General features: G+C 41.1%; 1 protein-coding gene across 1 annotated transcript in view; it reads left to right on the top strand.

Annotated features, from left to right (window-relative positions):
• Window positions 1–27,992, top strand: part of ELAVL4 (ELAV like RNA binding protein 4) — a 74,567-nt gene that overhangs the window by 37,107 nt on the left and 9,468 nt on the right. The window contains exon 3 of the mRNA XM_035122527.1: window positions 12,453–12,556. Within this exon, the coding sequence (XP_034978418.1) occupies window positions 12,453–12,556 (104 nt within the window). The remainder of the gene's footprint in view (window positions 1–12,452; window positions 12,557–27,992) is intronic.

Raw genomic sequence — 27,992 nt, 5'->3', positions numbered from 1 at the left:
TTAAGAAGGCTGTCTTGAAACATTGTTCAAAATGACACCTCTTCAGTCCCAATGGAGCTCACAATGCGCCCTTTTAAAAGGCTGAAATCTGTCTGATCACTTGTTTGGAAGGGAAGACACCTTTTTCTCTTGAACAACATCAGTGGAAGCTTAGCTTTTTAAGTACGTTTCCATTTCCTAAGCAATGGCAGCTAAGTCACAGGGGCGGGGACCCCACATGCGATGCCCATATTGCATATTCCATCTAAGGATATGTACATGGTTGCATGTCAGCTAGTATTGGGGATGAGAAGAAATCTCAGTGGTGGATTGCTTGGGTGGGGCATAAATGTTTGTGTACAAGGTAGTTTGTTTGTATTTTGTGAAATGGTTTTGATTTCGTCAAACGATCAAATTGCAAACACTTTTCTTAAAATCTAAGCACCAGAGGGTGAGATTACACCTAGCTCTATGGACTTCAAGAAAGCCAGGTGCTTGCACTTGGTTTTGTTCATGTTTCAAAATAAATGTGTCTTTTGTTGTTGCCGTCATTTTTTTCTATTAATTCCTGCAAATGCATCTTGCCCTTCATACAAACGTATACACTGTTTTCCAAAACACACACTGCTTAACGTTCTGCAGTTTAATAAATTTAATGACATCTAAATAGCAGTTTTATTTTTTATTAAGATGGTGTATTATTGATAGATGTGATTTCTCCTGGTTTCTCTTATCAATTATTATTAAGGTATCTGTAGAGTTTGCATTGCTTCCAAACCACCCCAGTTACTTTTTCCAATTTGGGGACTGTGTCCATTTAAGTTGCAGAAGTAGATAGGGCACAAAGACCTGCTCAGCTTTTACCTTTCAATTCATGATGTCTGCGTAATCAGTGCTTTTGATTTACGTGTTCCAAATCTATTTCACCATTCATACAGGATTTGATGAAGAGGGAGCTTGTCTTCTAATTTCTCTTCTGCAAATTGCCTATATTTTATAAATGGTTGCATTTTGTTTGTTCAGCAAACGATGCTCAAAATGGATCAGATATTTATAGAGAATTTAAGTAACTGGCAGAAGCAACCCAAAGAGGAGAGTTCCCATTAGAAATGCCACTTGAATCCTTATGTCTTCTACATCCAGTTATAGTGCAGAATTGCTATTGTTCCCCATTAGTATCCCGTTATAGTGCAGAATTGCTATTGTTCCCCATTAGTATTTGCAGAATTCAAATACACGTAGGCTGCTATGGCTTTTTGTACATTTCCAAAAATAATTCTGTAGCCTTTCACATGTGTGTGTGCATGTTAAGGATGTGTGAATATTCCTCAATCCATTCTGACATTTTGCACTTTCACCTGGCATTTTCTGTTCCCCTGAAATCGGTTTATTTTGTGCAACTTTTTCTTCTGTTTCATCGTCCACTGTATCCCCTTTCAAAGTTGATGCATTTCCCTGTTACTATTTTGCATCAAAAACAAGAGTTTGTAGCATCTTAAGGGCAACGTTAATGAAGGGGCTGATGGCCGATTACAAAACCATCAGTTGCTGCAATCCTAACCATGTCTACACAGAAGCAAGTTCACTTCTGAGACTTACATTTGGGTTTGCTCCCAGGAAAGGGAGATTAAGATTGCAGTCTTACTGTCTTGATTTTATGGTTCAGTATAAATGTGGGAACAGGTGGTGACCATTTTGCGTGTGTTCAGTTGACACACGACCACCACTGACACACAGGTCATTTTTTACCCGGAAGATGACCAGGGTGGGCTTATGCATGTTCCGCTGATGGAACTCTTGCACAAATTAGGAGTTGCCTGTATATAGAATCACAGAACCATAGAGTTGGAAGAGACCACAAGGGCCATCCAGTCCAACCCCCTATATGTGTGTAAGATAGATGACTGAGTGTGTTTTCAATAGGTGCATAATCCAACACATTTGGTAGTTGCTGATCTAGTTCTTATATCTGGAATACTGTATCAACATTTGAGTGGGCAATTTATGTAATTTATTTGTGCATTAAATTTCTATACCTCCCTTCATCCAAGGATCACAGGGCGGTTTACAATATAAAAACATAAAAATGCATAACATAATATTTTACATAACATACCCTCCCCACAGTTTCAAAAACCATAGGTTGTTTAAATAGCCAAAGGCCTGGGAGAAGAGGAATGTTTTTGCCTGGGGCCTAAATACTGGTATATGTAATGAAGGCACCAGGCGAGCTTCCCTGGGGTGAGCATTTTACAAGCAGGGAGCCACCACAGAAAAGGCCTGCTGTTGTGTTGCCACCCTCCAGACCTCTCGTGGAGGGGGCATATGAAGACGCGCCTCAGAGGATGAGTGCAGGGTCTGGGACAGTTCATATAGGGAGATGCGGTCCTAAGATGTTTTGCTGTCTCTTCCAACCATGAATTGTTTGTTTGCATGATTCTTCTCATTGTATTTTCTTCTATTCATGGGCTGTCCAGATAGAAGAAAATGAATACTGTATATCCCTGCATATAAGACTACTTTTTAACCCAGGAAAATCTTCTCAAAAGTCGGGGGTCGTCTTATACGTCGGGGTCGTAATTCTTATACGGCGAGTATATCCCAAACTCTATATTTTAACTGGAAGAGTTGGGGGTCGTCTTATACACCGGAATATAGGAGGTATATGTCAACAAATTGTAATCATGAACTGATGCTTTTAAACATCCTGCATGATGTTTAAAAGCATCAGTTCATTATTACAATTTGTTGACATACCAACTCTGTCCCACTTGTTTTCTCTGTATAATACTGCTATATTGTAGGAGTGTCATGGTGGGTTCTCAAAGAGAATTCCTGCATTCCTAGATGCAGATATGCAACACAGTCCTGTGCATGCTTACTCAACAGTATTATCTAATTTCAGTGGAACTTAATTCCGTAGTAAATGTGTATAGAATTGCAGTCTGGTTTCTTAGTATCAAGGAGAAGCGATTAGGTGTAATAACATCTGGCAAGGACAGGTCTGTCTAGCTCACTAGTTTCATGAAAAAAGTTGGATGTGTAGGGAGGCAACTGTTTTGCTAGCTGTTAATTTGCTACAGGCGAAGATACGGGGCAGGGAAACCTGTTCATATTTTTCTAAGGGGGTGCATTCTAGTACATTATAAATGTTTTTAACAAATGGAGCAAAATATATAATTTATATAGTTGTATTCAGAATTTTCCAACATTGTTTTCCTTATTTATAGATGATTTTGTCCACTGTAAGAGCTAATTCAGAGCAGACCCATTGAAATAAGTTGGTTCAGCTTACTTTAAACTAACATTGAATGCTACCCTTAGACTCCTCTGGTCCATTCTATTTTCAAAGTTTTCTTTATCTTACAATACTGTTCTTTTATTATACTGCTCAGAAGCAATCCTGTTTTTGCAAAACAGACCTTTTGCCCAAACATATTTTTTACATTTTCTTCCAGTATCATAGTGTTACATGGAGTGCAGTGTGTTAACATGAGACTTGTTGTCAGAAGTTGGCCACTAGTAGTCTCCGGCTCACCATGCAACTAATTATTACTTAATGCCCAGATATCTACATAAGCTGAATATTATTATTATTTACTAAATTTGTATACCGCCCTTCATCTGTAGATCTCACAAAATCTGCTTTAACTAAGGGACATTCTTTTATTGTAACTGGAAGACTGTTTTGATACATTATCATATTGGCTAGGACAGTGGTTATCAAACTTTTTTCTCTGGGCCACACTTTAAGAATAGAAATTAGCTCATTCCACATTGGAAAACAAAAACAACTCCTAGCAGTGTTTGATTTATAATGTAGAGCACAACTACTGTATATTACAATCATGGGACATAACAATGCAGCTACATAATAACATGAATCATTCCCTTTCCCAAAATATAATTATAAATGTACCTCTTACACATGTACCTTAGGTATGTATACAAACACAATGAGAGGTGTGAACTTGCAGTATCACGTGATGCTCTTGCACTTGTTTTGATAATATATATCCTGAAAATAATAATTTAAAAAATATATTATACTACACCACACCACTACACTACACTGAAATGTTTAAATGTTTCTTTGATTGTCCTTGAATCTTCCTGCCACACTTGCTATTCTATCCTGCCACACCAGTGTGGCACACCACACGCTTTGAGAACCCACTGGATTAGGATGCCCTGTTAAATCACAGCTTAGTAACCAGTCCTGCAGAATTGTTTGTAGCCAAAACCTAAATCATCTTCAAATACCCAATGATATATTCAAGCCTTGGCTTAAGTATTTAATGGCAGTTTTTACACCTGCTAGCACAATTAACACTCCAGTACTCCAGCATTTCAGTGATGTGACATATCCATATAAACCAATTTGTTTTCATCATTAGACCTGCCAAGTTTGGGAGGTCTAATCCATTATGGTTTTTTTTTAATATTACAAAAGCAGTTTAGGGCTGTGGCTGGAAAACAGATTTGAGGGAAGAGCACAGGACCAGAAACTGTAAATGGCATTATAGTAGCAAGATAATGTTGGTGCGGCAGGACCCAGGTGGCGCTGTGTGTTAAACCACTGAGCCTAGGGCTTGCTGATCAGAAGGTCGGCGGTTCGAATCCCTGTGACGGGGTGAGCTCCTGTTGCTCGGTCCCAGCTCCTGCCAACCTAGCAGTTCGAAAGCACGTCAAAATGCAAGTAGATAAATAGGTACCACTACAGCGGGAAGGTAAACAGTGTTTCCATGTGCTGCTCTGGTTCGCCACAAGCAGCTTTGTCATGCTGGCCACATGACCTGGAAGCTGTATGCCGGCTCCCTCGGCCAATAACGCGAGATGAGCGCCGCAACCCCAGAGTCAGTCACGACTGGACCTAATGGTCAGGGGTCCCTTTACCTTTAATGTTGGTGCATTTGTTATAGATTTGTTACTGGCCTTCCTCATTTACTGAAGGAATTGTTTTTCGGCAGCCAAAAAGCAGCTTTCCAGAGTACATTTCCTTGCATTTAAAGCTTAGATATATTTTTCCATTTCACAGTTTTTGCCCTAAGATTTTTTTCCTGATTCTTATAGGGAATCATCAATTATTAGTCATCATCACTGATGCTTGCTGACTTCCTGTAGCTCTCAGCCTGCCTTGCTTAAGGTAGGGTGCTTCCCACTTCAGGGGAATACTGTACACACTTCATGCTGTCATGTTTTTCAAGATCCCCACTCCATTTATCAAAATTAGCAGGATACGGTGTCTGCAACATCATAAGGATGGCAATATTTTGCTGAAATTCTGTAGTTACTTTATCTGTTATGGAAACACTTCAGTGATAACAACTGAGAGGTCCTTTTTTCATGAAGCAAGCTCCATACTGTTTTAATTTTATGTGAAGAATATAAATTGAGCTCCTAGTGAAGCTAACCCAATTCATTCCACATCAGCTATGATGGTTGGATTCTTCCACATCAGCTGTTTGTTTTTTTTGGTTATTTCTATATTGCCTTCCACCATACAGTCACAGCACAGTGTACAATATATTATAACACACCAATACACCCTGAGGAACGTAGACTCCACACAGGGGAAATAGTAGAGGAGGGGGAAGGAATTGGGCAAGGAAAAGATTTAACATTCACTTAAATTGTAGTAGACAAATGGCTTTAAAAGGGCCTATCTCTTTTTGTGTGATAGTTGAACTGCTGTGTGAGGGGTTGTTTTGGTGTGGGAGAAGTGGCTAATCCTTTCTTCTGTGCCATTTCCCCACATCACAAGCTGTTACCAAACGGGAAAATGTACAGCTTGTGTTTTCCTACTTGCAAAAAAAGTGGTTTTTACTTGCAGCAAATACCTTTGTAAGGGGCAACTTAGATGGTGGAGTGATGGAGGGAAGCTTCAATCTAATTTTCCCCCATCTGTGTTTACGTTTGAAAAACTGGGGACTCCTACATTTCTTATCTATTTGCACCCTAGGACTGTCCCAAACAATATTACCTCTTAAACTAATGCTGTCATAGTTGTACAAACGATCCAGTTGACATAGTGTACTTGCACTTTCAGAAAGCTTTCAACATCACCATAGACCCATGACTAAGCTTAGCAGTCATAGCCTAAGAGGAGAGGCCCTCTTGTGGAGTAGGACTGTATGGAAAGTTCTCCAAATGGAGGGGTGTAAAAAGTGGAGTCAATCAAGGGGGAAAACAATTGAGACCTTGCCTTTTAAAATGATTTAGAGTTAGAGGTGAGCAATGAGGTAACCAGGTTTTCTGTTGAGGCTACATAGTTAGGTTGACAAAAAGGCATTGCTAAGAGCCCCAAGAAGATTTCTCTAAGCTGAATGAATGGGTAGTGAAATTGAAAATGCAATTCAATGTAAACAACCATAAAGTGATGTAAGTCAGGACAAAAATGTATTAATTTTACATGTACGTTCCTGGGGTCTGAACTGGCACTACTGATCAGAAATGAGACCCTAGAATTGTAGGGACTGCAGTGCAGGAATCTCAACTAAAGCACCCATGGCCATTCAACCTCTGTTAACAAATCTCCAATGAAGGAGAGTGTACCACCACCTTTCTAGGGAATCCGTTCCACCGTTGAACAGCTCTTACCGTCTTCTTGATGTTTCGTCGGATTCTCCTTTCTTATAACTTGGATACATTGGCTTGGGCCCTACCCTCTGGAGCAGGAGATGTCAACCCAACGTGTGGCCACTGTGAAAAGGGCAAATTCCATGCTAAGGGATCATTAGGAAAGGAATTGAAAATAAAACTGCCAATGTCATGGTGCCACGGCCACACTTGGAATACTGTGCACACTTCCGGTTGTTTCACCTCAAAAAGGAAATTGTAGAGTTGGAAAAGGTTCAGAAAAGAGCAACCAAAGTTATTGTGTTGCCTCTCGGTTGCCTTTTCTCTCAGCTTGAAAGCCTCAAATGCTGTAACCTTCCCTCACAGGGGAGTCTGGCTGGTCATTGTGGGAACAGGATGGATGCTGCATCAGATGGGCCACTTTCCTGATCTAGCAGACGCTTCTTAATTTTTTTATTTTAATTTATTATTTATACCCCGCCCATCTGGCTGGGTTTCCCCAGCCACTCTGGGCGGCTTCCAACAGAAAAATAAAATAACCGATTAAACATTAAAAGCCTCCCTAAACAGGGCTGACTTCAGATGTCCTCTAAAAGTCTGGTAGTTATTTTTCTTTTTGACATCTGGTGGGAGGGCGTTCCACAGGGCAGGTGCCACTACCGAGAAGGCCCTCTGCCTGGTTCCCTGTAACCTGGCTTCTCGCAACAAGGGAACCGCCAGAAGGCCCTCGGCACTGGACCTCAGTGTCCGGGCAGAGCGATGGAGGTGGAGACGCTCCTTCAGGTACTTATGTACTTAAGTTTCAGTATATGGTCTCTGTTTAATCGAGTCATTTACTTCTGATCCAAACATGGCTGTATCTGGTCATCCTTACACTTGGTAATACTTAAAGGCAGTCAATCCTGTGACATGTCGTATGAAGCTAAGGTAGCCTTGGAAAATAACCTCTAAAGGTTACTAGCCAGCAAAATGTTTTACTCATCTGCTTTTTATATAACGGGGCAGAGGAGGATGGACAGATTACTCTGTTCCTCGTTTGCCTGTCCCTCTTGTGAGTAAATAGTGGATGAATAAAACATTTTATAAGCTAGAAATGAGCACTCTGTGCCTCTTTTGACAGCCCACTTGGTTTCTGTGCTGACCGTGCAGAAAGAGGCTTTGCTTCCTGCACATCCAGCCTTGAAGCAGATGAGAGGTGAAGTGATTCATGCCATTTTATTTCTACTGGAGAGGACTTCAGCTTCTCGCACATTCAGCATAAAAAAAACTCTGCATAGATTACTGTGCCCCTTCACCCACTGTGCACCTGTGCTAGATGTACATCCAGCATCGAAACCAATCATGTGGCAAGTAGTGGCACAAAACCACTCAGTCCCTTTGCCATCAACCTAACTTGGCATTTATGTGCTGGATATGCAGGAAGCGAAACTTTCCTGCACACCCAGTCTGCAGGGTTTCTAGGCTAGATGCACAGTATGTCCTCTGGGTTTCGTAGGAAAACAGCAAGCCGGCAGGGGAGCGAAGGAGCATTCCTTCCCTCTTGCTTTCTATTCTTATCATGCAGGAAAGAGCCTCACCTTTTCTGTCTTCAGTATAGAAGCGTTAAAGGGCTGCCAGCAGAAGGATGGAACAATTCCTAGCTTCACCAGCAGCCTGCTTGGTTTCTAGGTTGGGTAGAAAGCATGGTTCTTTCCATTCTCGAAACGCAGGGCAGGATTCACCTAATGAGCCCCATCAGCAGAAGTCCCATGCAAGGATCTCTTCTTGTGCAACAGGGCTTTCCGCCACCCCTGCAAAAAATGGGTCAGGGGAATCCCCAGAGCAGCTAGGAGGCAGGAAGGAGAGGGAGAATAATTCCATCTGCAAGGTGAAATGCTTGCACAGACAGAATGATTTTTACAGTGCAACATTGAATTCCACCCACAGAAGGCCCCAAGTGTTTCATCCTCTCTTTCAGTTTCTGCATTAAGCATGGAGGAGTCAAAGTACAGTACTTTCCTTCACAGCCAGCATAAAAATGCTGGAAGTAGCTGGAGAAGGGACTGGATGCTTGATCCCACTTCTGCTTTTTTGCTCACTCACCACCAAAGAAAAATTACTAGTCATCTAAGATGGCAACAAAGTGGGCCAAGTTGGGCTGAGGCTCAAATTACATATTACAGGCAGAGACCATCTAACATGTGTCTGATCATGCACATGCTCCTTGCTGCCAACCCAGAAGAGGCCCAAAAATTGTGGGCTTATGCACACTCTGCCCATGCACACAGGGGTCAGGAACAGAACCCCCGTGCAAAATGGTTGCCGCCTCTACTTCATTGGCAGTTTTATATGTCTTTTAAAACAGAAGATACTTTCAGGAATTGGGCTGCAAGGCAGGGAAGATATAGGCCTACTTAATTATTGATAATTCAGCTCATAATCACCCTCCTCAAATTGATCTTTTTGTTCATATGAACTGTTTGAGAGAGAGAGAGAATATAGATGTAGGCTGCTGGGGGTGATGGAAGTTGTAGTCCAACAACATCTGGGTGGTCACAGGTTGCGCATCCCTGTTGTAGGCGATAAACACCAGGAAATAACTGTAGGTGATTATAAACAGAATAGCCAGAGGGGGAAGAATTAAGCAAGCTTCCTTTCCCTATTACACAGCTTGTCTAAGCTGATTTTGCTTTTAAAAAGAAATGTGGGCTTCACCTTAACATGTACTTTATTCCCGAAAGCAGCCATTTTTTTGGTATTTACACTCTTTCAATATTGCACTGTCCAAATTGTTCCAACTGCAGAAACATTGGAATATATCGCCACAAGATAAGACCTTTCTTGCTATTTCCATTTTACTCTTCCTATTCTTTCTTGCTGAGAGTTTACATGGTAGAACCGGTTGGGAATTTTTGCACATTTCAATGGAACCAGTGCTGGCCCAAGATATTTTGAAGCTGCCCCCCCTCCCCCCACATTGGATTAATATTGAAGGGCAGACAATTTTTAAATAATTTTAATCATACCTTTGCAAACAACAGAGCAAAGGTCTTTCTCCTTTACTCCTTTATTTTAAAAGAAAAACAAAAGCCAGGCCTTTTCAAGCCCATTTTAAACATAAACACTATTGTTTGATTTTTCCATGTGAGTTCATTAGGCTGGGGGAGATCAGAAACCAAATGGCAGGCATTCATTTCTGTTTTCTTGGACAATCAAGTCTTCTCTTCCCCATGTCCATTCTCTCTTTCTGGGAGTTTACAAGAGAGCAGGCTTAAAAATAAGTTTGAAGTTTGGTGATAGAGAACACTAATGGCTGTTGTGCTCTGCTAGAGCTGTTGTGCTCTGCTTGTTTGACCATTTCCGATTCATGGGGAGCAAAATTACCATGTTTCCAACTTCCCTTCTCTGCGACACAGCATTGCACTGGAAATTATGGCATGAGTGCATGGAAGTGTGAAAACGATTTCTCCACCCTTTACCAAATGTTACAGATGTTCTAAAGGAGGCAGGTTACAAATTCTTCACTTCGTAGTTTAATTAAAATATTAGTTAAGTAGCTGTCACCATAGGGGAAATGTCATTTGCCTTCCACTGCAGCAGAAATGTTGCAGCTGATTGGAAGTTGAACCAGCACTTCTGATCCTCGTTGCTTGCGCCAGTAGCAAAGGAAGTAGATCACTGAATTTCATCCTACTGCATGTAGAGTGCTTTGGCTGCTGACGTTCCCATTGACAGGACTTTCTAACCATGATTACTTTCCTGTGAATTTGTACTTCAAGTTCTTCACACCTTGATTGTGGTTATCAGCTGGAAATCTGTGGTGCATGATGAGACCCGTCACGTATCATTGCCTCGTTGTACCTTAGCGTAATTCCCCTGAATGAGGAAGAGAAGTGAGGTTGCTAAGAGACAGTGATTCATCCCATGACAGTGGCAGTGCTTAGAAATCCTAGCAGTGAGTCAATCACGTTGCAGCCTTTAAAACAATCTTGCAAGGTAGGTTAATATTAACTCCATATTGCAGGAAGTAAGCTGAGGGGGAGAGAGGGACATAGTGAGGTTTGATCCAGGTTTCCTTGGTTGTAACTCAGGGCTGATTCACACTTCATTCGTGCTTTAGAATTCCCTGTCCGAATTCAGTTTGAACCTGAAAACTTCGCCCTTTCATCTTGCCTGGGTGCAGTTTTCACTGCCTTGTCCGCATCTAGTCCCCAGTGGGTAGTCAGTCAGGCATTTTGTAAATTCAGAGCGTTAAGACAGGCAGAAAACATGGCATCTCCTTCTGAATTTCTATCTCTCATTCTCTAGCCTCATAATGAAGAAGGATGGAGATCTCCAACTAGATGCAAGAAGGCTGCCTCCACTTATTGTTTAGTCAACCAGCTTCTCCATGTACATTGAAATCAGTTGTGTGTATTAAAAGCTGTTGAATCAAATCAAAATGGGGGGGGAGATCCTATATAGAGATAAAGGGGCATTTATGTACACACCCTACATTTAAAAGCACTTTGCCACCACTGCTACCAAGAACCTTGGGAACCATAGTTTGTTATGGGAGCTATGAATGTTTAGCTATGAAGGTTAAACTGCAGTTCCCATGATATATATTTTTAACGGGGGGGTACGCTTTAATTGGATGGTGTGTGCCTCCTGTGGGGGACATAGCATATGTAAAACAATTTTTTAAAAACCCTGAATATATTGGGGCAGAAGAACAGAATATAAACTTGCAGGAACCTGTAAACTGCATGTGCATGGTATTGATTGGCGTTGGTTGTCATTTTTACTGTAATTATACGCATTACCTTTGAAATAACGAGGGGTGGGTTCTGATTGAATATAGGGGGTGACAAAGTTTTCCTTGGTCAAAATTTCTTACTGCATTCCAACGCAAAGATCATCCCTGACCTGTGTGAATCCCTATAGTATGTAATTAGCACCATGTTAAAAAGCTAAGCTGTTTGTACTCGATAAAGTTGATCTGTGAAACATAAACACGAAACACTACAATAAAACAGAAGCTGTTGAAATTTTGGCTGCTAAAATGAGCTCCCACCATCCGAATGCAGCAGCAGTTTTACTGTTTTGTTCTTCCTAGCATCACTACATGAGCACAGTGCAAAGAGCACAAAGTAATCATCTATCCTGCCATGTGATATTATGTCATTTCTGATGGTGTACTATGTGCTGTCACAGACAAGGCAGTAACAGAGACACTAATTTGTGGCTTTTACATGTTTATTTTTAGAGTTCATCCTGATTTTTAGATATCTTTCTGTTTCTTTAAGTTTCTTATTAATAAGAGCCCTTTCCTGCTGAAAGGCAGTATATAAATCTTGCAAATAAATACTATTTTCAACCAAATCAGGTAAAATAAATGCAGGGTTTCTAAAGAAAGGTTTCTTATTTGTAGGAATTTGGTTGGCTACTGATACGTGTTTTAGTTTAAGCATTTCATTTATTTCACTTTAAATTGCAGTTGAGTTGCTTGTACAACTATTTTTTTTAATTCTGTCTGTTGATTAAAATAACACAAATCGTTTATAACTTCTGCATGTAATCCTGCTGCTACCTATCTCTTGTCTTTTATTCTCGTAATGTGATTCCTGTAGGGAAAAGCTTCAGTAAGTGTGGCCCACTAGTAAATTCTTAATATATTCATTTAGTTTTAAGGGCACTATGGAATCTAGAAGAATCAGCACCTGTTAATCACAGACTCTCAGGATAAAAATATTTCTAAGCAGTCGTCCTGAAAGCTGTGTCGGCTGTATGGGTATACTTTCTGGATTGGGATAGAAGTGTTAGGTGAAAAGGTTTATCAGAGAAAAAGGATTTCATTCCCCCATTTGGAAATCGTACACATTGTGCTGCAAAGAATACTGAGTCCTTTTTTTTTGTTTCTTATGTTTCAACAGGGCAGAGTTTAGGGTATGGATTTGTTAACTATATTGATCCAAAGGATGCAGAGAAAGCCATTAACACTTTAAATGGACTCAGACTCCAGACCAAAACCATAAAGGTAAGAGAATACAATAGAGTGTTTTGCTAAATTCAGGAGGAAGAGTGTAGTTAAGACAGTGTCTGGCTATCTCATCAATGTTGCATTCTTCACAGCCCAAAGTGTGCAACTAGCTCTTACTTTGGAACAAAAGAAAGGTGTATAGCAGATGGCACTTTCTTCTTCTTTTCAAACTGCCTATTGTTTTTGTTTATAAAAAGAAAAGAAAAAACAAGCAGAAAATCTTTAAATGACTATTACAGGATTTCAAGTCAGCATGTCAAAAGTACAGCATTTAGAGAGTCATCCACAAAAATAGCAGCAAATTAGGGGGGGGGATAGGCTTTTTACGAAATGGCTATACATGGGGTTTGGTTGCTTATTTCGGCTATCATTTTCCTGCCATGAGATAACTGGGCATACAACTGATGCTCTGTTGTCAAGATGCACCTGTAGTTACCCTAGAGTAAATGGCGATCAGATACCAGTTTTTAGCATTGAGGTTGTTTTCCAGAAAGCAGAACATTCTGGAGGAAACTCAAGATCAAGTGATCTTAAACCATTTGTCTGCATTCTGTTAGCATTTTTGGTACTGTAGTTCTTTTGGGGGGGAACTATAGTACTGGGCTGTAATGTCTTCCAGATTTCAGAGAGAAAAGCTCCATGCAAATTGATTCATAATATAGCTACATGTAAAGGTAAAGGTAAAGGGACCCCTGACCATTAGGTCCAGTCGTGACCGACTCTGGGGTTGCGCGCTCATCTCGCCAATGAGCCGAGGGAGCCGGCGTATAGCTTCCAGGTCATGTGGCCAGCATGACAAAGCCGCTTCTGGCAAACCAGAGCAGCACATGGAAACACCGTTTACCTTCCCGCTGTAGCGGTTCCTATTTATCTACTTGCATTTTTACGTGCTTTCAAACTGCTAGGTTGGCAGGAGCTGGGACCAAGCAACGGGAGCTCACCCCGTCACAGGGATTCGAACTGCCGACCTTCTGATCAGCAAGCCCTAGGCTCAGTGGTTTAACCACAGCGCCACCTGGGTCCCTACATAGCTACATGTATGTAGTAGTAATTTAATATAACTTCTATTTTTAACATATTCCTTCTAAATCCACTTCACATAGTATCAAATCTGATACCTTTTACACTGTAAGAAAATACTTACTATAGGATTCCCTGCAATTCCAGACATTTTGCTTCAGTGAGTTAATATGAAGAAACAAAACAAAATATTCTTATCATTACAGTGTAGTACTGAGTCAGCAGCTTCCTTGTCTGCTTCCAAATTGAAGGAAGAAATTGCTGGCTTCACCTGAAAGCCCATAAGCAAAAAAAAGGGGGGTCCACTTTTTTAAGATGGAAAGAAAAATAGATTGTATATGTCTTAATTAGTCCAACTTGCATTAAATTTACCCTCAAGGTAGAGTTTTTTTAGTGCCGTGTTCACTTTCCGTATTATTTTCTGCTTGAAAGCTTGATGATTGTTGCTGTTTATACGTTGCTTTCTCGTGTTATCATCATAGTGCTATAGACTCAGATTCAGGGCGGGAAGAAATCATGGTGAGTGGGATCCTAGAACCCCAGAATTTATTGACCAGGACTCTAATATCCGCTTTTAGATTCATGGATTTAAATAGGTTTTCATATTTAATCAGTTAATGATTAAAAAATCATTACATTTTGATGGTGTTTATCCCTTGTTTTACTCTTTAAAGTAAAATGTGTATTTTGAGGTGTAGGGGTGGTCTTGATCTAAAGGCCAAACTTCTTCTAATTCAAATATGTCTATCGTTTTAAATTTGGATAGTTGTTTTTTAAACACTATGGCTATGATTTTGGACCAGGGTACATCAAGGGGGTTAGCTAAGAAATAATAAAGGAAAAACCCAGTAGAACTGTGCTGTTCAAAGGTATGAGATAATATGTAAGAAACATTAAATAAGCTTTTAAAAAACACCCTATCTCTTCCCTAAAGGTTTGTTTTGCTGGTTAGGGTGTGAAAGTAAAAGAGGATGTTCAACCATTTCAGCTCATTTGTTTATGTATAACTCATTCGGTGTCCTTGTTTGTTTTTCGATTGTGATATGTTCTGATCTGTGTAAACACACTAGAGAAGATTATGTTCGTCCATAATTTTTCCTATAGCGTTGAAGGTTTTCTTCTTAGTATCTGCTTTGTAAAATGACAGGCTGTTCTCCTTGGTGTTAAATGGGGCACCCTCACCTTGAAATTTAATAATTTAACAATTACTTATTTTATTATTATTCTGGGTGAGAAATGTTACTGCTTCTTTGTTTTAAACCTTCTTGTTTCCTACACTACACATGTGCACTGAATATGGAAAACAATAAATAGACAGGGTTTTGTTTTTGCATTTCTTCACATTAAAGAAAGCCTAAACTCTCTCTGCATATTGGGGGGGGGGAATTGTGAAGAATGCTAGAATTTCCTCAAAAAACAACACTCTGTGGGCAGGGGTTTTTCTTTAAATAACTAACTGAAGTTTGAAGTGATAGTTTTATATAAATCATGTTAATGAATTATATTTCTTATTATATAAATAAAAAACAGGGGGGAAAGCCACCACAATTACCAGTTCTTAAAACACCATAGATGTGTTAAATAAGGACATAGAGCTTGCTTAATTTCTTCTGATTGGTAGAATGCTTGATTAAACTATGGTGGGGTTTCATTAACTGAAGTTAGTCTGAAAACAAGGATAGTTAGTGATCGGCATGAAGAATTACAGAACCGGGATAAAACATCTGTATGTAAATTTTGCTAGATAATGACATAATAGTTATTCATCTTGTTATAATCATAGTACATAAGAACAGATTGCTGGATCAGGCCAGTGGCCTATGTAAATCAGCATCCTGTTCTCGCAGCAGCCAACCAGGTGCCTATGGGGAGCCCACAAGCAGCATCTGAGCACAAGAGCCCTCTGCCCACCTGTGGTTCCTAGCAACTGGTATTTAGAGGCATTTCAGTGCTGTCCATTTACAGTGTTCTCATAAATTTAAACTACATGTAAAATTATGAATGAATGAATCACTCTGCCCGGACACTGAGGTCTAGCACCGAGGGCCTTCTGGTGCTTCCCTCGTTGCGAGAAGCCAAGTTGCAGGGAACTAGGCAGCGGGCCTTCTCGGTGGTGGCGCCTGCCCTGTGGAACGCCCTCCCAACAGGTGTCAAAGAGGAAAACAACTACCAGACTTTTAGAAGACATCTGAAGGCAGCCCTGTTCAGGGAGGCTTTTAATGTTTAATAGATTACTGTGTTTTATTTTTCTGTTGGAAGCCGCCCAGAGTGGCTGAGGAAACCCAGCCAGATGGGCGGGGTACAAATAATAAATTATTATTATTATTATTAATTATTATTATTATTATGAATGAAAATACTTCCTGAAGAAATACAGCCGTTGAACAATATTGTCAAGTTTTAAGATGGCTCCTTCTGTCCATCCATGACCATGATAAAAAGTGTAATTACACAACTCTCACTATTTTCTGGCAGTTTATTTGGTTTTTATTATACTTCTGGTACTGAATTACAAAGTTGATTGGCTAGAAGATGAAACAACGCAAATGGCATCAAAGAATCTGGAATCTTTACTTATTTATTTTATTGCACTGACAATGTGCATAACACTTCTAAGTATAAGAGGATAGGTTTCTACTCCAAGGAGTTTATAGTGTGAAATCTGATGCTGGTCAAGCTGCACAGAAAGGAGAGAGAGAGAAGGAATGGGTCTACATTTCAGTGGCACATCCTTAGTCTTAATTACAGTAGGATATTGCACCAAAGGCTTAATGGAAAAGATGGGTTTTGAGAAGTCATTTGAAGGAGATATGTTGCATGTTGAGACCCCTAAACCACCCCCTCATTGATGAATAAGACACAAGTTAATGGTTATTGGGCAAATTTAGGCCACAACTTTATTGGTTACAGAACATGAGCGGTATTGCCTTAGGCATTGGAATTGACCTGACTATATATGACTCCTATCCATCACGTAGGCAGTCCTGTAAGGGTCAACCACTGGTAGGGGGAGCCCTGTTGATGCAAACCAACTTGAGCTCCCCCTGGGTTCCTGATGGGGCCGTGGCATGGCCCTAGCCCCACCTCTGGCTTCAGACAAGATCCACACACCCAGATTCTTTTAACGGAATACCCTTAAGCTTGGAGGGGCAGTTGATGGCCACACCTCCCCTACCCCATCATAAGACCAACCCCCAAACCTTACAAAGTTGTGACGATTGCTACAAGGTAGGCGAAAACCAAATGGCCCATGCCAATTTGCCAAGTGGGAAAATTCCTACCGGGCCCCTCAATGGCGACCAACCGAGGTCCATAGCAAGGCCAAATTCAAAACCTGAAAATAGGGAGGGAGGGAGATTGAGGAAATGAGCCAAGAGGAAACTCTCCAGCTCGCACCTCAGTTTAAATGGGGCCCAGCCGCCTCCCCAGCCAGCGGTTTGGCTGGCTGGACAATGACATGGCCAGGAACCTCCGGGTGACGTGGGACTTCGTCCCCTGCCCCCGGAGGGTAGTGGGTAGCCACGTGGTCCACCATAACTCCTCCCCACTGGGAAGTGGAGCGGATTTAGCACCATTCAGGTGTTCCTGCGAGACCGTTCCGGGCTTAAGGGACAGCAGTGGATAAAGGGGCACAGCATTTGAGGGAACAGAAGATGTTTGGACACTTGACATGGGTGGAGCTTGAAGAGCAAAGGCCACAAACAGGAAAGCATTGGGATATGGGAGCAGAGAGATCAAACTTGAAATGATGAAATAATGTTCCTGTACAGTCAAGTGAAAAAATACATGGGAAGTACAGGGCTTGGGAGCAGGGGGGAAACAAAATTGAATTCTTGAGACACTGTAGCCCTAGAAACTTTGGTAGGAAAAAGCAATTGGTAGAAAGTGTCGGGGGAGGGGGGAATCCTCTTTCTCAAACATTTCCTATTATTAAAGGGAGAGGGCAGGGAAATAAGTTTTATTATTTTGCTATTTGTTCCTTGAATACTTCTACCATAGTTGTCTCAGGAAGTAGAAAATTGCAGATTTAGGGGTGTGATTCACATCCCACTGAAGTTAGTGGCAAAGTTTAGTTGATGATAAGGGCTGTGGATTGCAGCCTTACAACAACCAATGGGAACCGTTCTGTTGGCTGTGGTGCTTTAACGTTTAACCCACTAGCGAATTTTATTCCCATGGTATTGCCAAAATAAGTTACTCAATAAGTCAGGCCTAGGCAACCTTGGTTCTCCAGATGTTTTGGAACTACAACTCCCATGATACCTAGCTAACAGGACCAGTGGTCAGGGATGATGGGAACTGTAGTCCAAAACATCTGGAGAGCCAAGGTTGCCTATGCCTGGTATAAGTTTTGCTTGTCAGGACCACAGTTGCTTTCACAATCAGTAATAGAATCATAGAGTTGGAAGAGACCACAAGGGCCATCCAGTCCAACCCCCTGCCAAGCAGGACACACCATCAAAGCATTCTTGACATATGCCTGTCAAGCCTCTGCTTAAAGACCTCCAAAGAAGGAAACTCCACCACACTTCTTGGCAGCAAATTCCACTGTCGAACAGCTCTTACTGTCAGGAAGTTCTTCCTAATGTTTAGGTGGAATCTTCTTTCTTGTAGTTTGAACCCATTGCTCCGTGTCCGCTTCTCTGGAGCAGCAGAAAACAACCTTTCACCCTCCTCTATATGGCATCCTTTAATATATTTGAACATGGCTATCATATCACCCCTTAACCTTCTCTTCTCCAGGCTAAACATACCCAGCTCCCTAAGCCGTTCCTCATAAGGCATTGTTTCCAGGCCTTTGACCATTTTGGTTGCCCTCCTCTGGACACGTTCCAGCTTGTCAGTATCCTTCTTGAAATGTGGTGCCCAGAACTGGACACAGTACTCCAGGTGAGGTCTGACCAGAGCAGAATACAGTGGTACTATTACTTCCCTTGATCTAGACGCTATACTCCTATTGATGCAGCCCAGAATTGCATTGGCTTTTTTAGCTGCTGCATCACACTGTTGACTCATGTCAAGTTTGTGGTCTACCAGGACTCCTAGATCCTTTTCACATGTACTGCTCTCAAGCCAGGTGTCTCCCATCCTGTATTTGTGCCTTTCATTTTATATTTTTGCCCAAGTGTAGTACTTTACATTTCTCCTTGTTAAAATTCATCTTGTTTGCTTTGGCCCAGTTGTCTAATCTATTAAGGTCATTTTGAAGTGTGATTCTGTCCTCTGGGGTATTAGCCACCCCTCCTAATTTGGTGTCATCTGCAAACTTGCTCAGGATGCCCTCAAGCCCATCATCCAAGTCATTGATAAAGATGTTGAATAAGACTGGGCCCAAGACAGAACCCTGTGGCACCCCACTAGTCACTACTCTCCAGGATGAAGAGGAGCCATTGATGAGCACCCTTTGGGTTTGGTCAGTCAGCCAGTTACAAATCCACTGAATGGTTGCTATGATGCTTAGTTATATAAATATTCCTGACATTTTTAGCATTAGTTAATGTCATTGGCCTGTCAACAGTATTGTTGCTTTTTTTTAAAGTGACTGCTTTTTCGTGACACAAGTGAGTGATTTTGTTCCTTCCACTTCAACAACAGGCCAAGTAATTGCATGAGGGCTAGTAGTTAAAGTTTGTCACATAAATGGTTGTCATTAAAAGGAAGTACATTGCTAGTGTCCAGTATAATGAGGTTTTTAAACACTCTCATGTGTCATCTATGACATGATGTCAGAGACCACTGTAGATGACCTGAGCATCTATCTGCAGCCCTAGCTCTTGCAATGACAAGCATTTAAGAAAAAAGAAGATGCTAGCAAATAATCACACTTTTAATGGAATGATGATGATCATCATCATATATGAGAACATTCCCATGAGACCACACAAGTTTCAAATACCCTTGTTACAGAAATTATTTTGACATCTTATAGTGTGTGTCATGGTGTTGGTCACCCTGTTATGCCCATCAAATTTCAAACATCTTGGCCATTGGGCAACATTTAACTTTTTGGTCTTCATCTTTGGAGTAGGGAAGTTATAAACCTTTTGTTTGAACACAGGCAGAATTTTTGATCAGTAAAAAAGCAATGGCTTGGGGAGGTCAGGGCAGAGAAGAAATGCATGAATTCAAATTTTCTTAAACACAGTTTTGTCAGAGAGGAAGCTATAGCTTTTGGAGGGGGGGGGCTGAGTCCACAATATGAGACACTGTGGGCACCTGTCTGTTTTGCTGCCGTGATAGATGTCCATTGTGCACATGAGGAGCTGATTGCAAAGTCAGGTCTCACAGTTTAACTGTCAGATGCCAACTATACACTGAAAGATAACAGCATGCCCAAAGTTGCCGTCCACCATGTACTCAGAGATCTATATAACTATCACATTTGTTACTTCTGTCACAATCTTCACACCACTGTAACAAGAATGCAAAGCTGAAAATGAATGAACTGTAGCCAAAACATTACGCCAATGAGCCACCCCCATCAATGAAGGCAAATGGCACCTATATCAGCTACTGTCTCACCAACTCACAAATGGTTCACTTTTCACATGGTCTATTCCAGGGGTCAGCAAACTTTTTCAGCAGGGGGCCGGTCCACTGTCCCTCAGACCTTGTGGGGGGCCGGACTATATTTTGAAAAATATATATATGAATAAATTCCTATGCCCCACAAATACTGTACTGTAACCCAGAGATGCATTTTAAATAAAAGGACACATTCTATTCATGTAAAAACATGCTGATTCCTGGACCGTCTGAGGGCCGGATTTAGGAGGTGATTGGGCCCATAGCTGCCAAGTTTTCCCTTTTCTCGCGAGGAAGCCTATTCAGCATAAGGGAAAATCCCTTAAAAAAAGGAATAACTTGGCAGCTATCATTGGGCCGCATCCGGCCCCCGGGCCTTAGTTTCGGGACCCCTGGTCTAGTCCTTTTCCTGCCCACCCACCCCCTTAAATTCTTAAGAGGGTCTCTTATCCAGTCCTCAGAGAGTAGCTAGAAGTGGGGAGGCCGAAAAAGGTCTTCCTTTCCTTCCACTCTGCAGTTTTAATCTGATATCTTAGGTGCAGTACTGCGCCCAGAGCTCACAAACTGCTTGCACTAATGAAATTCCCTGTCGCAAAATGCGCCTAGAACAGTAGGAGTTTCGAACACTGGGAGATTTTCAGGCTAGGGTATCTAAAAGATTAACTCACCCACATATACCCAATTGAACAGTATACCCTGCGCATGTCATCTCATCAGGAGGTATGATATAGGAATCAGACCTTTAGTGTGGTTTGGGTGCCTAATAAAGACATTCCTCTTCCCACAAGCCTTTCAAGTGAAGGTTTTTACCTAGTCTTTATCCACATTGAACTGGAAATTGTATTTATATATCTTTTTATAGTTGATGTATGTTTGTTTTTATTGTTAACTGCTTTGGCATGTTTCATGGTAAGTGATTCTTACATGAAAACAATCCTAGTTCAATCATGCTATCCTTCCTTTGAGGATCTCAGTGCAGCATACACGGGGTTTCCCCATTTCATCTGCACACCATTACTGTGAAGTAGGTTAGCCTGAGAGTGATCTGGGCCAAAACCAGCATTTAATACACTACACTACACTGGTTCAGTGTGAGGTCCATGTGGATTAGTGTTCATTGCCCCTCCCCAAGATAGTGTGATCCCTTAACCTAGAAACATTTGTGATTTCTGAATGATTATAATGCTAGTATTCTGGGTCATATTTTTATATCTAGCTTAAAATAAATTCAGCTCAGACACACCTGCTTTAGGACTTCATCTAATTCTTGCCCCCTCCTTACCATGTTCTAAGCCCTAGGACTGAATTACCAGATGGCAGACCAACTGAATAACTTTAGCCAAGCAGTTATTCTAATCCATTTGATGTTGAATTAGAATAGCAAATTAATTTGAAAATAACAATATGAGGCTAATCATCTTAGGTTACTGGGCAAAGTCCTTAAGCGGGTGGTTGCTAACCAGAATCAGGTTCTCTTGGATCCAGTCTGGTTTTGTAGATCCATTTCAGTTGGGGTTTAGGCCTTGTTTTGACACAGATACTGCCTTGGTCGCTCTGTATTTGTTGGGTTAGGGATGGATGAGAAACAGGGAGAGTGTTGATTGACCATGGTATTCTTTTAGAGTGGCCGTCCAAGTTGGGAGTGGGTGGTTCCACTTTACAATAGTTCCTGACCTACTTAGATGCCAATCTCCAGAGAGTGGTGTTGGGAGATGCTGCTTGGCCCATGGTTTCTCCAATGTGGGATGCCACACGGACCAGATTTCTCCCCCCAGGCTGTTTAGCATCTACATGAAACCACTGAATGGGCTCATGCAGGGATTTGGACTTTGTTGTCATCAATATTCAGATGAGACACAAATCTGTTTTTCATTATCTGTTCTGGATAGAGTTGAACTTCTCCTAAAGGAGCATGTATACAGCTTGGGGGTGCTTAGGGACACAGCAGGTGTCAGTGGAGGCACAAGTGACCTCAATGGCACAGAGAACCTTCCATCAGCTTTCACTGGTGGCACAGTTATGGCGCTGTCTTGACAGGGCTGGCCTAACTTCTATTATAAACACTGTGCTAACTTCTTGCTTTAGATTACTGCAATGTGTTATACTTCAGGCTGCATGGAATACAGTACACTTCAGAAAATGCAGGTAGTGCAGAATTCAGAGGGCAGACTGGGAATAGGTGGTCTGGTGATATCACACCAATACTGGCCCAGTTGGCTGCTAATTAGTTTCCAGGCTCAGTTAAAAGTGCTGGTTTTGACCTAAAAAGCCTTAGGCTGCTCACGATTGATTCCAATACCTTAGGGACCAGCTCCCCACACATGAACCTACCCAGACCCTGTTTTCATCATCTGAGGCCCTTCTTTGTGGACCTAAAGGGGTTAGTGGAGGGGGTTGGTGAGGTCTTAAAAGGGGATGGGGGTTGGCGAACGAAGCAAGCAGGGACACAGGAGTGAGTTGATTATTATCTTGCTTCTCGCATATATTTGGATTCTGTTATTTGCAGCTCACACATTTGAACACATTTTTTAACGGTAATTACTAAGAGCACGTTTTTCTTCACTTTTCTCAAAAGTAACTCTCTGGTAAGTGGGGGATGCTTTGCTTCCCCAACAGTAACATTTTCCCATTTGGGTGAAATATATAAAAGAAATTTTAAAAAATTGTCCAATAGCACCTTAGAGACCAACTAAGTTAGTTCTTGGTATAAGCTTTTGTGTGCATGTACAAGAAGGAATATTCACAGTGTATTATATAGATGCCTCATCCAATTTTGTGTTTCAGGCATGAAAACAAGCACCTGGGTTTTAGGGTTCTTTAATCCCGAAAATATGCATAACATGAGCAGATTACTTTAGGTTCTTCCATGTTCCCCTATAGAGCCCTTCCTGAACTGTCGTGTATCCATTCATTTAGGTACATAATGCTTCACATTCCCTTCTTCCTTCTTTGTTGCTTTTTCATCAAGTCTAATTTTTCTCTCTCACTTGCATCTTACCTGCCCCCCCTTAATGTGCACCCTCAAAAGCTGCTGAGTCACTTCCATATTAAATGACCTATTTGTGCTACTGACTGGCACAACTTAAATATTAATCATGAACACAGTAATAAACATCACATTAGGATAAAGGTGACACGATCAAATGGCCCAACTCGTGCAGCGTATTTCACCTCAAGCAGTTGATAAAACCCAAGAGCAAATGGTGACAAATGGAGTGATCTATTTCTTTTCCTTTTCATTGAACTTCCTGGTTTAGGTGTATCCTGAAGCATTATCTGTGTCCCATAGAACATCTTGACTTAATAGTTATTGATGCTCTTATTTCACGTGAATTACATAACCCCCCCCCCCTGTGCAGCTTGTTATGAAAGGTAAATAAAGCATTCTGGTAAGTGCTGCCTGCACATGAATTCATTTTTTTCCTGTGCTGCTTCTATGGGTACCACAGCAAGACACTTACTAAGCTCCAACATATTTAGTTTTTATGTGCTGTGGAAGTTCAGAGTTAACAGATACAGAATAAATATACAAAGGGTGGAACTGATAGTCCTTGCTTGGAAGGGGAAGGGAGAGGAAGCCCTAGAACAGCAAATAGAGGAAAGGGGAGTTAGTTTTGTCAAGAAAGCAGAAATAGTTGAGCTGAATAGATGCTTTTGCACTATATTGATTTCTACCCATTTTTGATTGTATGATATCACATAATTTGGTTAAGTGTGAATTTCGAGGTATGGTTGTGTTTTGGTTCTCATATTCTTTTGGAAAGCGCAAGTTTGATAGATTTGCCTTTAAATGTGACCTAAACCAAATTTGTTCCCATCCCTACTCTGCAGACAGCTTAAATACTTTGTGTTCTTGCTTGGATGGATTGTGGAGAGATTTAGAGCAGATCCCTCTTGTTTTTCAAAAGACATTTGGACAAACTTTCCAGACTCATGATTCTAACTAAATAGTACATCCACATATCTATATATCCCATGTTCTGGAATTGTTTTGTTTTGAAAACTGCCCTCCCACATCTGGAATAAAACATAGAAGTTATAAGAAAATGGCAGAAAATTGAATGACGATCAGAAGTAATTGCGCCATCTAGAAGGACCACTGAAAATGAGGCCTTAAAAAGTGGCTTTATAAATATAGAAGCTTCAATATATAAGGGAGGGAATCAAGGAATTGTAGAGTTGGAAAGGATCACGAGAGTCATCAAGTCCAGCCCCCTGCAACGCGGGAATCTTTTTGCCCAACATGGGGCTTGAACCCACAACCCTAAGATTAAAAGTTTCATGCACTACCTACTGAGCCCCTCTCTGCAACACTTCATTTTGGATCCTGCCAGCAGGACGTTAACACACACAAATTCACTGGGCAGTAGTGAGCGCTCTGTGCCAGCATAAAGTTATTTGGATTGCTCTGTCTGAAAAACAGCTCCCACTGTACTTTTCTATGTCTTGTAACTCTGTCGGCAAGGGGGGCTGATTTTCATTGGATATCATGGTTTGGGAAGGGAGGGCTAAATCTTCCCTCCTTTTGGAAATGACCCTCACACCTGGTATCTAATTTAAAAAAAAAATATGCAGTTGCTAACCAAACTAGTAAATAAATGTGTGTTTTGCCCTTCATTTTAGGATTTGTCAAAGTACTACTCTAGGCTCTTCTTTCCAATTGTGATGTACAGTATTGGTCAAACTGCATGTTAGCGCTTAATACATAGTGTGCAGCTACATTGCTTGTTTGTCCTTAACTGCATGCTCAGGGGCCTCTGTTACTGGGATTGCAGCATGTGGGGAGAGGAGGTTTATCCCTGTCTTCTGGTGCCACAAAACACACAAACCCTGCATGACTACAAGGCTTAGAAAATAATTCCCACCTCTCTTTGGAGTGAAACATTTTATTTGTAGCTGTCTCCTGAGTCCTTTCTCTTTGCTGTCTCTGCAGCTGAACTACAGTGCGGTCTTCTGACCTACCCCGCTCTTATTTGAAGCCCTGTTTCTCTGTTTCTTATCTGCACCCTTTAATATGATCTACACAAGTACCCAGTTACCACTGTGTTTGATTTCCACAGTTCTGTCCCCCCCCTTTCAAGTAAGTGAAGGGAGCAGCAAGAAACATTCACGCAGCTCCGCGTGCTGCTGCTGCCCCCACCACTTTACCAGACGCTGTCTAATGTATGCACATTCTAGAACACCCTGCACATTCTAGAACCCTAACTTTCCAGGGTACTGAAACAGACAGGAAGCCTCAATGAGTATAGAAAGCTAGCTATGCAATTGAGACATTCGCCCTCCACAAGTTGGATGGTGACCAGCATGGCCAAAAGAGACCGAGATACTGCCTCCATCCCTTTTCCTGTAGTAACTTAACGCTTAAGCCATTACAATTATCTGTGTTATATGTATAGGAAGGTGCTTACCCACCATAAACAAAACTTAATAATTCCCGCGTTAGGAGGAAGAGTACCGTGAGGCTAGCAACATTGAATGTAAAAGAGGCATTAGCTCCTTCGTATAATTATTAGAATATTAGATTAGAGAACAGCTTCCATGAAAGTTAAAGCTCAGCTTGCTTGGGTATTGAAGTTTGAATACATGTAGTTTTCATTCTCCAAGTCTTACATCTGATGTATTTGTGCATGTCACCTGAATGAGTATTTTCCATTCTTTTCTCCCCCTCTCCACTCCTTGCGGTCTCTTATATGCGTCTTAGGAGTCAGAATTAGGACAAACCTATGATCCACATATTTTGTAGACATTACAATGGCAACGAGTAGTTTTACTATATGCAGATTAATGCATGAAATTATGCTCACAAAACACAGTTTATATAGAAACACTAGGACTTTTAAAATAGCATGTAATATCTAGGCTATGGAATTTTGAGTGGCACTTGTGTTGGTATGGTATAGTTAAAATAAAAAAGAACCTTTGCCTACTTAGACAATGTTATTGTGACATTGGTTTTTGTGGATTACAACACACTTTATAAGATGCAGGCCGTGTTATCCTACATTCACACAAGAAGAAAAGAAAAAGTCTGTATATAGTAGAGCCAGAAAGTCATTACAGTTAAGGGATAGCAGTAGGTGTGTCACATTGCTATGTAGAATCTAATTTTTTCAAGATAAAATCAAACTCCACCTGGGCACTCCTTTGCCACTAGGTTGCAAATCAGAGTACCCTGGCAATATTCCTACATTGATGGTGGTAGTGAGTAGCCAGGCTCATTTGTTTTAGGGCCAGAATAAATATAGTGAGTACTTTGCTGCTAATACGCTTTACCAGTATGTTTTTAATTTTCTCTTTGCTCCCCAATCCTTCCTCACAATACATGGCCCAATTTTTGTGCTTATCTGCAAGACCGTGTGAGATTAGAGGAAGAAAATCCAGCGAGTAGGCAGTTACAGGATCACTGCAGGCCGTCTTTCATATGTCTGATGCCTGACTAAATATTGGGATTTTGTGGTTACATCCCACAAAGGAATAGAACTGATGCCTGTATTTTGTATGTAAGCCTTTTTTTAAAAATTGTAATCACTGCAGAAACAAAATAGGAATTAACTTGATAAAAATAAACATGTTTTTGACAAGCTATGTTTATGTTTCTTGCAGCTAGTTTTATGCATACACAGGTGTTTTTAAAATGCTGAAGTTGGGCTGACTTCCAAACCTTTGCTACCTAATGGCCCCTCAACTCGAAACTTATAATCTGTTTCACATGCAGATATGTCCATTTCCAGCATATGAGGTAATATGGGGTAATAATATTGTGCAAGTATTACAAGAGGAGGGACGTGGGTGGTGCTGTGGTCTAATCCACAGAGCCTAGGGCTTGCCGATCAGAAGGTCAGCGGTTCAAATCCCCGTGACGGGGTGAGCTCCCGTTGTTCGGTCCCTGCTCCTGCCAACCTAGCAGTTTGAAAGTACGTCAAAGTGCAAGTACTGTAGATAAATAGGTACTGCTCCGGCGGGAAGGTAAACGGCGTTTCCGTGCACTGCTCTGGTTCACCAGAAGCGGCTTAGTCATGCTGGCCACATGACCCGGAAGCTGTACACCGGCTCCCCCGGCCAGCAAAGCAAGATGAGCGCCGCAACCACAGAGTCGTCCGCGACTGGACCTAGCGGTCAGGGATCCCTTTACCTTTATTACAAGAGGAATAGCCAGTATATCTTTGACATCCTCCCTACAGCCTTGCATGGGGAAATAAAACAATTTGGGATGAGGTGTAAGTAAGGAAATTTTTATTTTCACAAACCCATTGTGGATAAGTGAGTGTCTACATCTAGGGACATTTGTCACATCCCAGGTTTTGCTTATGAGGAATGATAGCTGATGGGGCTTGAAGACACTGTATCCTATCTCTCTGTAGAGTTTTGTGAAAGACTCCCTGAACCTAAAATTTGAAAACCACCGTCCTACACTATAACCAGTCCCTCTCATTGTTTGTTCCCCTTTTATCACATTTTTAAAACATTTATATTTATATGCACTGGGATCCTTTAGAAAATAAGTTGTGTCTGACTCCTAAATATTGAAATGTGGTTTCAAATTCTTTGCAGTGTAAACATGTGTAACGTGTTTATCTTCTTCTAATGAAGATTGTGAAGGCAAATATTAGTCTTTCTCTAATATTTTCTTTGTTGACTCATCTGTTTTTAGAAGTGGAGAAAATACATCTATCAGTTGTCTTTTTGAGAGATAGGTGTTGGCTATCATGTTACTGACTTGAAAAAAAAACCCACACACATGCTGTTGCATGGATGTAATACAGCAATTTATGGATAAGCTGGACTTTAAATACTTTGTATTACACAAAAGTGAAAAGCTTCAGAAAGTTGTTGGGTTTGTATATTCAAGTATTATAGTATGCCAAAAAGCTTAATCTCTTTATACTCT

Source organism: Zootoca vivipara, chromosome 7, assembly GCF_963506605.1.
Source record: "Zootoca vivipara chromosome 7, rZooViv1.1, whole genome shotgun sequence".
In the NCBI taxonomy this organism is placed as follows: Eukaryota; Metazoa; Chordata; class Lepidosauria; order Squamata; family Lacertidae; genus Zootoca; species Zootoca vivipara.
This window is presented reverse-complemented; position numbering and strand designations above follow the sequence as displayed.